Here is a 12,843-nt window from a genome sequence, read left to right on the forward strand (position 1 = left end):
CCCAGAAAAGACTGTTTTTATTTTTGCGTTGAAACAAGCTGTTTGTCATTTGTGGTTGATGAAAGCCCATAAGGAAACCATCTCTTTTTCTTTCTTTTGATCTATAGCTATGGAACAGACCTATTGGTATATAAAAGAGTTCTTATGGGACAGTAGTTTAGGCATTTGGCTGCTGACCCAGGTTGACAGTTTGAACCCACCTGCCACTTTTGCTTCCATCAATATTAGAAGCAGTATGCGATAGTTCTGCTCTGTCCTAAGGGGTTGCTGTGAGTTGTAATCAACTCGATGGCAGTGGGTTTAAACTGGTGTATAGGTAAGAAGATATATGTATTCAACAGAACATAGGAGTTAAAACTTAAGAAATAAATTTAATCTATACTTTGGGTATATCTCAGAACCTTTATTCTTAGTGGCAGGACTCATTAGAGGGAGAAGACTTTTCTTCTCCCCTTTGTCTAATACAGAATTTATTAAGACCTCTAACCCATTAATCTAACTTCCAGCTGTGTTCTAGCCAAATTTAGCATTGTGTCTGCCTTAGATTTTATATTTTTGAGGGGAGCTATAGAATACATTCCTCTTTCTACTTGAAGCCTATTTATTGCATTGGAGAAAATGTGAATACAAGAGTTGAAACATTTTATGAGGTGCTGTAGGGAATGCTCCCAAATCTAAAATGATGAGAACATTGGAACTAAATATGTTGTTTTGTTCTAATATGATCAAAGGTGGATATTTTTCTGTGTCTTGCAGTTCAGAATTTAGGCCACCCATATTGGCTTACATTGGCTCCAATGTATATTTGGTTTATAATTTTCTTCATCCAACCACACAAAGAGGAGAGATTTCTATTCCCTGTATATCCACTCATATGTCTTTGTGGTGCTGTGGCTCTTTCTGCACTTCAGGTGAGTTGTAGAGAAAGGTGTTTCATTTTGCCGTTAAACAGTTGCTTGCGAAACCTAAGGGCAGATTACAGAATGCTTCCAGCTAAGATGTATTATCCCTGACATTAATTCTGATGCAGATCATACTACTAAAGTTTTAGTATTGATTGCTTAGTTGTTTTATCAGATTTTCATTTGCTGATGCCATATTTACAGATGTGTGTTAATTTTTCTCTGTTGCTAACAAGAATCCAATTGCTTTTTTAAGTCATTTTATGGGTCCACTGCAGAATGACAACACCTTAGAGTTAATGGAATATCTGTTCTTTAACTACTAGATCAGAATAAAATTTGCTCCAGTATTTGGGATCACATCAGACAGTTAGCATTATGAGACACTTTGTAATCCTGTTTTAAAACCTGTCCAGGTCAATTCCCTGTAAGAGTTAATGTATGGCCTTAGCAGCCTCTAGACATTTTTTTGCCCTTTGCAATTTTTGGCGACCATTTGCAGTTGCCAGAGAAAAATAATCAGGGTCATAGTTTTTTTTTTTTGTTGTTGTTGTTTTATTAAGATATAATTCATGTGCCATATAATTGACCCATTTAAATTATCCAAGTCAACGGATTTTAGTATATCATGGATATATTACATATATATATTACATATATACAATCGGCATAGTCAATTTTAGAACATTTTTATCATCTCAAAAGGAAACCCTGTGTCCTTCAGCTATTGATTCTCTTCTCTCCACCCCACCCCCCCTTCAAATCTACTTTCTGTCTCCATAGATTTGTCTATTCTGGACATTCCTGTAAATGGAATCATAAAGTATGTGGTCTTTTGTAACTTGCTTCTTTCATTTATCACAATGTTTTCAAAGTTCATCCATGTTAGGGTGGCAGTTTTTTAAAATAATAATTATAAAAGTAGTTGAACTTTATTGCAGATAATTTAGAAAGTGGTAAAAGGAAAATTACATACAGTACTCTAAGAAACTATCTTACAGTATTTTTGCATATTAGGTTTATTATGGTTGTAATATAAGTATACATATGATGTTACATCCTTTTAAAATTAATACTGTATCATAATACCTATGTTTACCATCATTTTAATAGGAGTATAACATTCTACTGATTTGGATAATATATATATTTACTATTTGTACCACCCAGGGACTTCATATTATTATGTAATAAATAATATAACATATAATATGTTGAATTTGAAGTATAATATAATTCATATTAGAATTTAGATGATTCTACTTATTTCAGTATTATAAATGCTAGGACAAATATCTTCATTTAGGTATTTGGATTTTTCCTTTAGTATGGATTCCAAAAAATATCAAAAGGATTCAAACATACTTATAGCACTTAGTTATAAATTATAAATTTGCTTTCCAAAAGCAGGTCTAAGTGGGGAGGAAGGAAAGAAATCTGAGGGAAGGTACTCGAAGATAGTCACATCCACATATGTATAGTTTATATTATTTATCTAGTTTGTAAAGTAGTTTGGCAGATAATTGACAGCATATTTCTAGTGTTCTGTGAGAACAGTACCCATTATTCCAGTTTGGTCCTGAGACATTTCATTGATACTAAAAACTTAGATGAAAACTTGTGGGTGAGGAAAGTGAAGATTGATACCTAGATCAAAACATATTGAGATACTTCATATATCAAAGAAAACTACTTAAAAAACCATTTAAAAAATAAATTATGAGGTCTTTAAGCACTAGAGAAATATCCAAATAACTTTCTTATTAAGCTGATGAGGAGCTCTGGTAGCATAGTGCCTAAGGCACTTGACTGCTAACCAGAAGGCTGGCAGTTCAAACCCACCAGCCACTCCTAGGAAGGAAGATGGGACAATCTACTTCTGTAGTGATACTGCCTTGGAAACCCAAGGAGGGGTCCTTATGAGTTGGGTCCACTGGATGGCACTTAAGAACAACAACAATTAAGCTAATGAGATTTCATTCTTGTCAAGCCCTCTGGCTGGGCTGACTTACAGATAAGAGTTCTTATCTTAGAATATGGAGTGAGTACCTCACTACCCATAACCAAACCAAACCCACTACTATCAGAGTTGATTCTGACTCATAGCGACCTTATAGAACAGAGTAGAACTGCCCATAGAGTTTCAAAGGCTGTAAATCTTTATGGAATCAGACTGCCTTATCTTTCTCCCACAGAATGGCTAGTGGGTTCAACCTGCTGGACTTTAACCACTGTGCCACCAGAGTTCCTTGAGTAATAAATGTGTGCAAATGTCCAGACCCTTAATAGAACTTCCTTTTCTGTTTCCTCACTCTTGATGTAACTGTGATGCCTTGTGATTTTGTATATTCTGGAAGATATGTCTCTTGTTTTCAATACAATTTTCTTCTGTCTAGAAATGTTACCACTTTGTGTTTCAACGTTACCGCCTGGAGCACTATACCGTGACGTCCAATTGGTTGGCTCTAGGAACAGTCTTCTTGTTTGGCCTCTTATCCTTTTCTCGCTCTGTGGCACTGTTCAGGGGTGAGTGTGCTGAGAATATCTTAACCCAGACTCATGACGTTTATCTTAATGCATGATTATATAATACATATTCAGATTAAGGCAGAAGGAGGACTTTTCTATAGGGAAAACCTGCAGATTTAATATTATGTCTGGGATGTGACTTTTATAATTTAGTGTTGAAGAGAAGATTTGAGAATTCCTTTTAGTGGGATTAACTGTAATTTTTTTCTCTCTCACTTTTTTTTCCCTTTTAAGGGAGGAATTAGCCCCCCACCCCACCTCCCCCCAAAAGAAAAAAAACCACTACTGTTGAGTCAATTCCAATTAAACTTTGGATGCAGTTTTGGGGCTAAATTCCTACAATTATATTCTTTCTTGTGTTCATTATTTGGACCCAGAATTAAAATGTGCTCAAATAACATGAAGTTAAAAAGGTGAAAAAGCATAGAGAATGGCAAGAAAACAAATTCTTTTTGGCAAAACAGGACCCCTGCTGTAACCATCATCCTATCAGAGAAGGTTCTGCAGAGCAGGCTTTCTGTTGGAGTTGCTGGGAACCTTCACACTCGCATATTTCACATGGATTAACATGCATTATAATTAAATGTCAGAATCTCATATTACTCATCTTTGGCTTTCACTAACCTTTCTCCTTTTCAGGATATCACGGGCCCCTTGATTTGTATCCAGAATTTTACCGAATTGCTACAGACCCAACTATCCACACTGTCCCAGAAGGCCGACCTGTGAATGTGTGTGTCGGGAAGGAGTGGTATCGATTTCCCAGCAGCTTCCTTCTGCCTGATAAGTAAGTTGTCCTTTAACTCCCAGTGTTGTAAGTCTAGAAGAAAAAAGATCAAGTCTATGGCAATGTCTTCTTAGTTTTCCATTCATTTTGGGGTTTTCACAAAAAGTTTATTGACTGATTTACTATCTCAGAGAGCTGTGAGATCTGCACTGTGCCCATCTCCTGTGTTCTTCAGGGCCAAGTGCTAATAATGAACGAGTGATTGGCTATGTATCCTGCACTGCCCCTAGCCACATGTGTCTGGGAACTTCTGAAAACACTTTGGGCCCTAGGCTTATGCTACTGGCTCTTCCTTAGGATTCATATGTAAATTTCTTTAATTACCTGATATTAATCCACTTCTTTTCTAGACCAAGAGGCATTTGTTCAAACAGAACAAGGGGATACTGCAGGGTTTAAAATCTGGAAAAGTGTGTGTCAGGGCTGTATCCTTCCACCATACTTACTCAATCTATATGCTGAGAAAATAATTCGGGAAGCTGGACTGTATGAAGGCTCGCAGTTCAAACTCACCAACCACTCCTTGGAAGGAGGGCTGGGCAGTCTACTTCCATAGTGATACTGCCTCAGAAACCGAAGGAGTGATTGCTATGACTCAGAGTCGACTCCATGGCGGCAGGGAGTTTTTTTTTTTTTCTTTTGGACTATATGAAGAAGAATGTGGCATCAGGATTGGAGGAAAACTCATTAACAACCTGTGAGATATAGAGGACACAACCTTGCTTGCTGAAAGTGAAGAAGACTTGAAGCACTTCTTAATGAAGATCAAAGACTACAGCATTCAGTATGGATTACACCTCAACATAAAGAAAACAGAAATCCTCACGACTAAACCAATAAGCAACATCATGGTAAATGGAGAAAAGATCAAAGTTGTCAGGGATTTTATTTTACTTGGATCCATAGTCAACACCCATGAAAGCAGCAGTTAAGAAATCAGATAGATGATGTATTATACTAGGCAAATCTACTGCAAAAGACTTCTTAAAACTATTAGAGCAAAGATGTCACCTTGAAGACTAAAGTGCACCTGACCCAAAGCCATGGCATTTTCAGTAACCTCATACGCATGTGAAAGCTGGACCACGAATACAGAAGACTGCAGAATAATTGATGCATTTGAATTGTGGTGTTGGCGAAGAATACTGAAAATATCATGGACTGCCAGAAGAATGAACAGATCTATCCTGGAGGAAGTATAGCCAGAGTGCTCCTTAGAGATGAGAATGCCCAGGCTTTGTCTCGTATACTTTGGTCATGTTGTCAGAAGGGACCAGTCCCTGGAGAAGGATATCATGCTTGGTAAAGTAGAGGGTCAGCATAAAAGGGGAAGACCCTCAATGAGGTGGATTGACACAGTGGCTGCCAACAGTGGGCTCAAGCATGGCAAAGATTGTGAGGAAGGTACAGGACCCAGCTGTGTTTTGTTCTATTGGGTACAGGGTCAGTCACTATGAGTCAGAGCCAACTTGATGACACCTAACAGAACAACACTCCGCTTCTAAAAGCAGTCTAGAAGCTCTAGCTAGAAGAATGTTTTTAGGGAAGAAATTTTTCCCATCCGACAATGGTGAAATTTCTCTACCACCTTGTAAAAATTAGGGAAAGCTGTGGTTGAGACACTGTACCACTTTTCTCCAGTTTCTCTGTTGTTGGATGTGGTAGAATAGGCTCTGGGTTTCCTTGTATTTACTTGGCTCAGACTGAGAAGAGCCCTTTAGGTTTAAGGGAAATCTGTTAAGATGAACCATGCTACTCCATTTGAAGATTGGCTTCAACAGCTTAACTTACTTTGTGATGTCTTGTTCTTGCTAAAGACCCTGTATCAATCACTAATAATTACATTAAAATGTGTTTTTTAAATATGGACTTTGACCTTTGCTTTTTGCATTAAAATCATTTTATAACTAAAGATACTTTTGAAGATTAGTCATGAACAAATACTTCTAGTATAGCATGTTCTTAGTGTTGGATATTAAATTCCTGATAAAGTTGCTTTAAATTTCTTTTTTAATTTGTTAAAGTAATTTTTTTCCATTACAATATTTTTTATATTTACAGTTTAGGAATTGGCTTTAATTTTGACAGGTCCCTCTGATCATATGGTAATAAATTATTATCATTTTACTTTTATTGTGGGGAAAACATATACAAGAAATTCAGCAGCATAACAACATCAGGGACATTAATGACATTTTGTGTGTTGTGCCACCATTATTGCTATCCTTTTCCAAAATATTCTGCCATCATTAGCATAAACTCACTCCATAAACAAAAGCTTCCCATTTCCCCCTCCCTCCTACACCTGGTAACCACTGATAATCTTTGGTTTCTATATGTATTTTTGTTTGTTTGTTTGTTTTCCAACCTGTTATCCCTGGTAACTAACAAAATTTCCTGCCATATATAAAGCTTATCCTTGATTTTTCATAATCATGGACTAATACAATATTTGTCCTTCTGTGACATGGTGATAAAATTTGAATTTTCTCTGATTATATGATGGTAAAACCACTTGGTTGCAAATTTCACTGCTGAAAGTTGGTGAAATGGATTGCAAGACCTCTAGTTTTAAATTTCTCAATGATCTTGGACTGATTAATGACTTCTGCCTCAGTGCTCCTTGGTTGAGGTTTTAGGGGAAATATTTTTCCTCCAAATGAAATGTTTTCCATATGACTTATTTATTTTTTTGGTTTGTTTGTTTCAAGTACATTTAGCAATATGATCCCGCTGTGTGTTTCTTACTTTCCTTATTTGTTTCTGACAGTTGGCAACTTCAGTTCATTACATCAGAGTTCAGGGGCCAGTTGCCAAAACCTTTCGCCGAGGGACCACTGGCCACCCGGATTGTCCCTACTGACATGAATGACCAGAACCTAGAAGAGCCATCCAGATATGTAAGGACACATTCTACTCTTGCTTCATTGAAAAGGGTATACCCGAAATTCTGGTTGGCATACGTGTTAAAGCATTGATGAAATGGGAATTTCTTAGAAAGTGATTTTTTTATGGTGAGGGATGTGCCAACTTTTGTTGAGAAATGGTGAATAGTATCACTTGAAATTACCTCTTTTTTTATTTTCTTTTTATGTAAAACATACAATTCTATATAATGTCTGTGCTTTTGAGTGGGCTGGAAATTATCTTAGGGTAGAATTTGAACCATCATCTGGAAATGCATTCTGAAACATTTATTCCTTAGCTCATTAAAATGCTTGGTGAGGGACTTTCAAGTTTTGTCAGATGGACCTTTCACTTAACTATTAGTATATTCTGGTTTGTTGAAAATGAATAGTCAGTGAACATTGTTTTCATAATAGTGCCACAGGCAACCTCTGCCAGTGCCATGTCCTCCTACCTACATGCTTTCATGCCTGTGATAGCCCATGCTAATTTTATTTCAGTTCCTTTGAAAGATGACACGTCTGACATTTGATACCTGTAAAATCTTTGCTTGTGGAAAAGGTGAGAGCAATAAAGCCAGTGCTCCTCTTAGTTCCCAGAGACAGTAAAAGATCATTTTATAGAATTATTAGAAAGCACACATTTTGGCTACCTATCTGGAAAAGAAACATTTAGCAGTATAAATGTCAAATACATTTTATTTAGAATGTCGACTGTCGTATGTCATATTCTTAAAATGTGAAACCTCAGGACTCCAGTTCTGTTCTGGAGCAGTCCTGAAGCACCATCAGGCCTTTTATCTCTCAGCTTGAGGCTGGTTAGACTCCCATGGAGACCCTCTCAGCTTGTGAGTGAGGTTCTTACTATGTGAGTTTTAATTGTAAGCTGTAAAAGTAGAATCTTAAGACACATACTTGTGCTGGCCCCCTGAGAAGGTAAGATTTGTATTTCTGCCAAGTGACTGATACTAGAGCTTCATTTTTTCTCACTTAAGGCTCTGATTCCTGATACAGTGAAAATACCCCTGGGCATAGTAAACTACTATTGGTCATTTTCATTTTAGCTGTAGATACTCTCTGAGAGTAAGCTTTGGTGTACAGCTTTGAAGGAGAGCTAGCTATAAAACCTGCAGTGGTCTTTTGTATATTTCTTAGGTTCTTAGGTCACTGGTTATTTCTGTTTAAATCATATTTCTCTGTTTTCTGCTAGCAGACATTGTTAAATTTTGTTAAGTGACTTAATATAAGCTTTTCTTAAAAGATGAAGATTTTTCAGCAAGCCAGTAGGAGTCACCAAAACGCTGACTGATAAAAGCAGGGACAAACAAGTTGGATATAGCTGACTGTTGTGCAGTGTTCATCACTGTGCCTCATTCACTTTCCTGTGATGGAAGAGTTTTCTTGCAAGGTTCACATTGTGTTTGGCTTCCATTTAGACTGTCGTGTGTCATATACTTAAAATATAAAATCTCAGGATTCCAGTTCTGTTCCGGAGCAAACCTGAAGCACCATCAGGCCTTTTGTCTCTCAGCTTGTTGCTGGTTAGACTCCGATGGAGACCCTCTAGGCATGTGAGTGAGATTCTTATTGTGTGAGTTTTAACTGTAAGCTGTAAAAATAGAATCTTAAAACACATACTTGGGCTGCCTCCACATCTCATGTTGGGGAAGTGCCCTCCAAACCAGTCCACTTAAGTACCTTTAACTTTTTGGCAAGTAGTGGGGACATTTATGGTTTACTGTGAATCCTGAGTGATTGATTTATTAAACAGTTAACTGTTTAAAAAGGTATTTGTTTTTCTCTGATGATAAAGTAATATACATTTATTGTATGAAATACTTATAAGGAAAATGTCATCTATAATCTCATTACCCAAGGATTACCATGGTAATTGGTTCTTTAAGTTTTTTTCCTTCCCCTTGCTATATATATGTGCATATGTATGTAAACAAGAATCTGAATTATTTAAATATTAAATATTTTATTGTGTTTAGTTCTTTAAGAAATGGTGTCAGAATCAAGAGTGTAATGGGCCAGATAACTTTGTCTGATATTGGTAGCAACACATGCACACTTAATGTTTGTTGTTTCTGCTATCAGTTATGATTTGAAGTCCATGTTTATTCAAGAAGGCAAATAATTATGTTCTCCATCTTTCCTGAGCATGCTAAATGGCAACATTATTTGTATCTGCCTTTTGACTTTGAGTGTGACATGTTTCAGCTGGCCATGGCTTCAGTAGTAAATGGTTCAGTCTGTCCCCTATTTCTGTTCTACATGAAAACTAGGAAACATGTAAGACTGCTTTTATTTCACTAGTTTATCAAGAATTCAGAGTGAGTGAATATAAAAGTTTTGTGGTTTCTACTATACTGTTATAACTGTATTAGAGAAATATATATATTGTGTGTGCAAATTCATTCATGGTAGGTATTGAGTAGCTGTTGAACATCCATTCTTACAGTGGCACATGACAAGATTTTCTGCCAGAATTAAGGTCTGATTTTAGAAGATACATGGAGAGACAAATAACCACAACAGAGTCACCTTTTTATTTCTTGACAAAACCAAATTTTTGCTCACTGTATAAAGGTGAATCATACCCTTCCACCTCCAAATCTTGGTGTGTGATTTGGAAGCTGCCTAGTCAATGGATAGACTTTGGAGAAAAAACAGTTGTTGAGGAGGGAGCTTACAGAAAAGACTGTATTTTGACTTTGATTTAACACGTAAGCAGACCTAATGGAATCTGCTTATCTGTTATCTTTGAAAAAATAAATTGATTATTATTGTTTTTTCCTAAAACAAAATATAGTCAATTCTACTATAAATAAGGTATGAATTCTTAAAAATCATCACACAATAATAACCTCAGGATTTACAGAAGAAAATGGGATTAGGGATACAATATTCAAACATTCTGTCAGTAAAACATAAACAACAACAAAAAAAGGAACCCAATAAGTATGGAAGCATAGTAAGTTGACAATTTTAAGGATCAGCACAAAGCTGGCTCCTATGAAGCAGAGATTAAAGATGTGCCAAATGTCCAACTTTTCTAAACTGCTGTACCTCTCCATCATTTCTAACATCAACTCTTCCCCTCCCCTCAGTACTTTCCCTCTGGTCTTTTGGGTTCAGTAATTTGCTGCAGTGTCTCAAAGAACACACAAATTCTACTTAGAATTAAGTGGTTTATTAGGGAAGTAACAGGGTACAATTTGGGATTAGGAACAACTCAGAAGTAACAGGAACAACTGAGTTCTTGATCAAAACAGACCTGTTACAGAATTCTCTCTCTCTGCCACCAGGCCCTGCTTAGGACCTTCTGTGGCAAAGTTTACAAATCTTAGCTCTGTGGGTCAGCAAGCTCCATTACCGTCTCTTGTCAGTTTCATGGTTCTAGCTGTCTTGTGCCAATGTCACACTTGCCACTGCTGCAGTGCTGTCTCGCCATCACTAGGTGTCTTCCGTGTTAACTCCTTCTCTCTTTCTGTGTTTCCCTTTAAGGGTAGTGAAGTGGCAAAACTGACCAGACCCCTTATTTTGGTTCATACACCTTATTTGCATTATTGGCAATGCTGTGCTATCCCCTTGGTGGGCCACAGCCCCTTATTTGCATAGTCCCACCCAATCATTTTGTATGCATCACAAGACTGTGCATGACTAGAAAGGCCATATTAAATAATTCAGTGCACCACACAGTTTTACATATATTAAATGGTTCCAAAAGTACATAAATGCTAGAATAAATATGGGCCTTTACCTTGAAAAAGACCTGAAGTTTGTGGAAGTAATGTGGGAAGCATTACAGATTGTGAAGTAATGATGAAAGGTAGGTTATCTGAAATCTGACGGGAAGTTGTAACATCAGATGTAGATTGTATGGCTCATCACACACCCTGTGAACTGAGGGAGCAGTCATTGTTTGAGTGTATGCTTCGTGTGTACATTTTTTTTTTAAATTTTTATTGATTTGTGTGAAAATTTGCAGAGCAAATTCACTTTCCATACAGCAGCTCACATACACTTTGTCTCATGACATTGACTGCAGTTTCTCACAATGCAACAGCTCCCCTCCCACTTCCTCCCCATAGTTACCTCTTCCCTGTGTCCTTCCCTCCCATGCACTTCTGCCCCCTGAGCTATCTCCCTGTGCATACATTTCTGTTCTCATGATTGATCTCTCCAAGGAGTGTATCTACCTAATGGAAATGTTCAGCTCATATGCTTGCCTATGTTTGGTTTTGTGTGTGCATTTTGTATATTCCTATTCTGATTAGTTCACAAGAGTTTTTAGTCTTCTATATTTACCTAGTGTTTCTTTGGATGAAATGACACATAAATATGAAAATTGAATTATATTCAAATTGTTCCCTAATTATCAATTGTGTTGGAACAAATTTGCACTTTTAGAACAAGTATTGTAACAGAACTCACTGTGTAGTCAGTGAAAACTTTATCTTGTTCTTCCTTATCCCTGCTTTTGCCATCTGAACAGTGGAAAGAAGTCTGGATTTGGAACAGATTTTAAGAAGTCACAAAGTCTATAATCTCATTTTGTGGGTAAAGAAACAAGCTTAGACAGGTCATCACTTGACAAAGATTAACTCTAGGATAAGAAACTTGATTTCAAGATTCTCCAGTATTTTATTTATTTATTTTTATCTTCTCTTACTTCCAAAGCTACTTATAGTTTATACCATATGGTGTATCATTTGACTATATAGTTACTCATTCTTTAACATTCTGTAACAGGACTGAATAAACATTAAGCAGTTGAATATTACTTTAAAAAAAGTAGTTTCCATATCTAGAGTTCTGTTTTATGTGTGCCAGGTACTTTTAAGTAGTAAATATTTTGTTTATTAATTAGGAGAAATGATCAGCCCCCTCCCTTTCTTCTCTTTTCTGTTTTTTTTTTTAATCTCTTTTTATCTTTCTCCTTCTCTTACTTAGAAGCCACCAGAGCTCCCTATTAGAAAAGAAAATAAATTGTTGTATAGGTCTCCTCACTGATTTTTATCAGGCTTGGGTATCAAAGCCGATAGATTGAAATGGCTATACTATATGCAGTGGAATAAACTTAGAATCCACTAAGATGGAAAAGGCAGTTCAATATACTTCTCTGAAATTAATTCTTTAGAATCCTTTTGCTGGCATTTAGAAATGAAATGATGTTTCTGTGATCTATGTTGATCGAAAAGACCAACCATTTTTACCTATGGGTTTACGTTTTTATGGTCCAGTGAGTTTTTACTCATGAATTTTAAGATTCAATCAACAAATATGTATTTTGCAAGGCACTGTGAGGGACAAGAAACTTATAAGACAGTCTGTGACTCTAGGTGACAACTTTTTTTTTTTTTTTAAAGTTAATTGAAGTATATGTAAAAGAAAAAAATGAAAAGCCAGAAAAATACTTGAAATCTTTCCCTATCAAATGTTTCCTCCTAGGCCTCACTGTTCCAGTTTCAATAAAGGGAATGCAAAAAGGGCAAGGAGGCCACATATTCTGACCTCCTAGAACCCCACAAGAGGAAGGCAGAATCACCATCAATAGTTTCTATTTCTAGAGTTCTGTTTTATGTGTGCCAGATACTTTTTTGTTTTGTTTTGTTTTTTATTAGGATTTGGGTGAAGATTTACAGAGTAAATTCACTTTTCATACAGCAGTTCACATATACTTTGTCTCATGTCATTGACCAAAATTTACAAT

At 36.4% G+C, this 12,843-nt stretch overlaps 1 protein-coding gene across 1 annotated transcript in view; it reads left to right on the top strand.

The window, feature by feature from the left end:
• ALG9 (ALG9 alpha-1,2-mannosyltransferase) overlaps window positions 1-12,843 on the top strand; it is a 197,775-nt gene that overhangs the window by 70,558 nt on the left and 114,374 nt on the right. Inside the window, exons 10-13 of the mRNA XM_007936556.2 lie at window positions 757-911; window positions 3,299-3,428; window positions 4,071-4,218; window positions 6,989-7,118. Of these exons, the coding sequence (XP_007934747.2) occupies window positions 757-911; window positions 3,299-3,428; window positions 4,071-4,218; window positions 6,989-7,118 (563 nt within the window). The remainder of the gene's footprint in view (window positions 1-756; window positions 912-3,298; window positions 3,429-4,070; window positions 4,219-6,988; window positions 7,119-12,843) is intronic.

Source organism: Orycteropus afer, unplaced genomic scaffold (assembly GCF_000298275.1).
Source record: "Orycteropus afer afer isolate SDZICR_OR568_19922 unplaced genomic scaffold, OryAfe1.0 scaffold00036, whole genome shotgun sequence".
In the NCBI taxonomy this organism is placed as follows: domain Eukaryota; kingdom Metazoa; phylum Chordata; class Mammalia; order Tubulidentata; family Orycteropodidae; genus Orycteropus; species Orycteropus afer.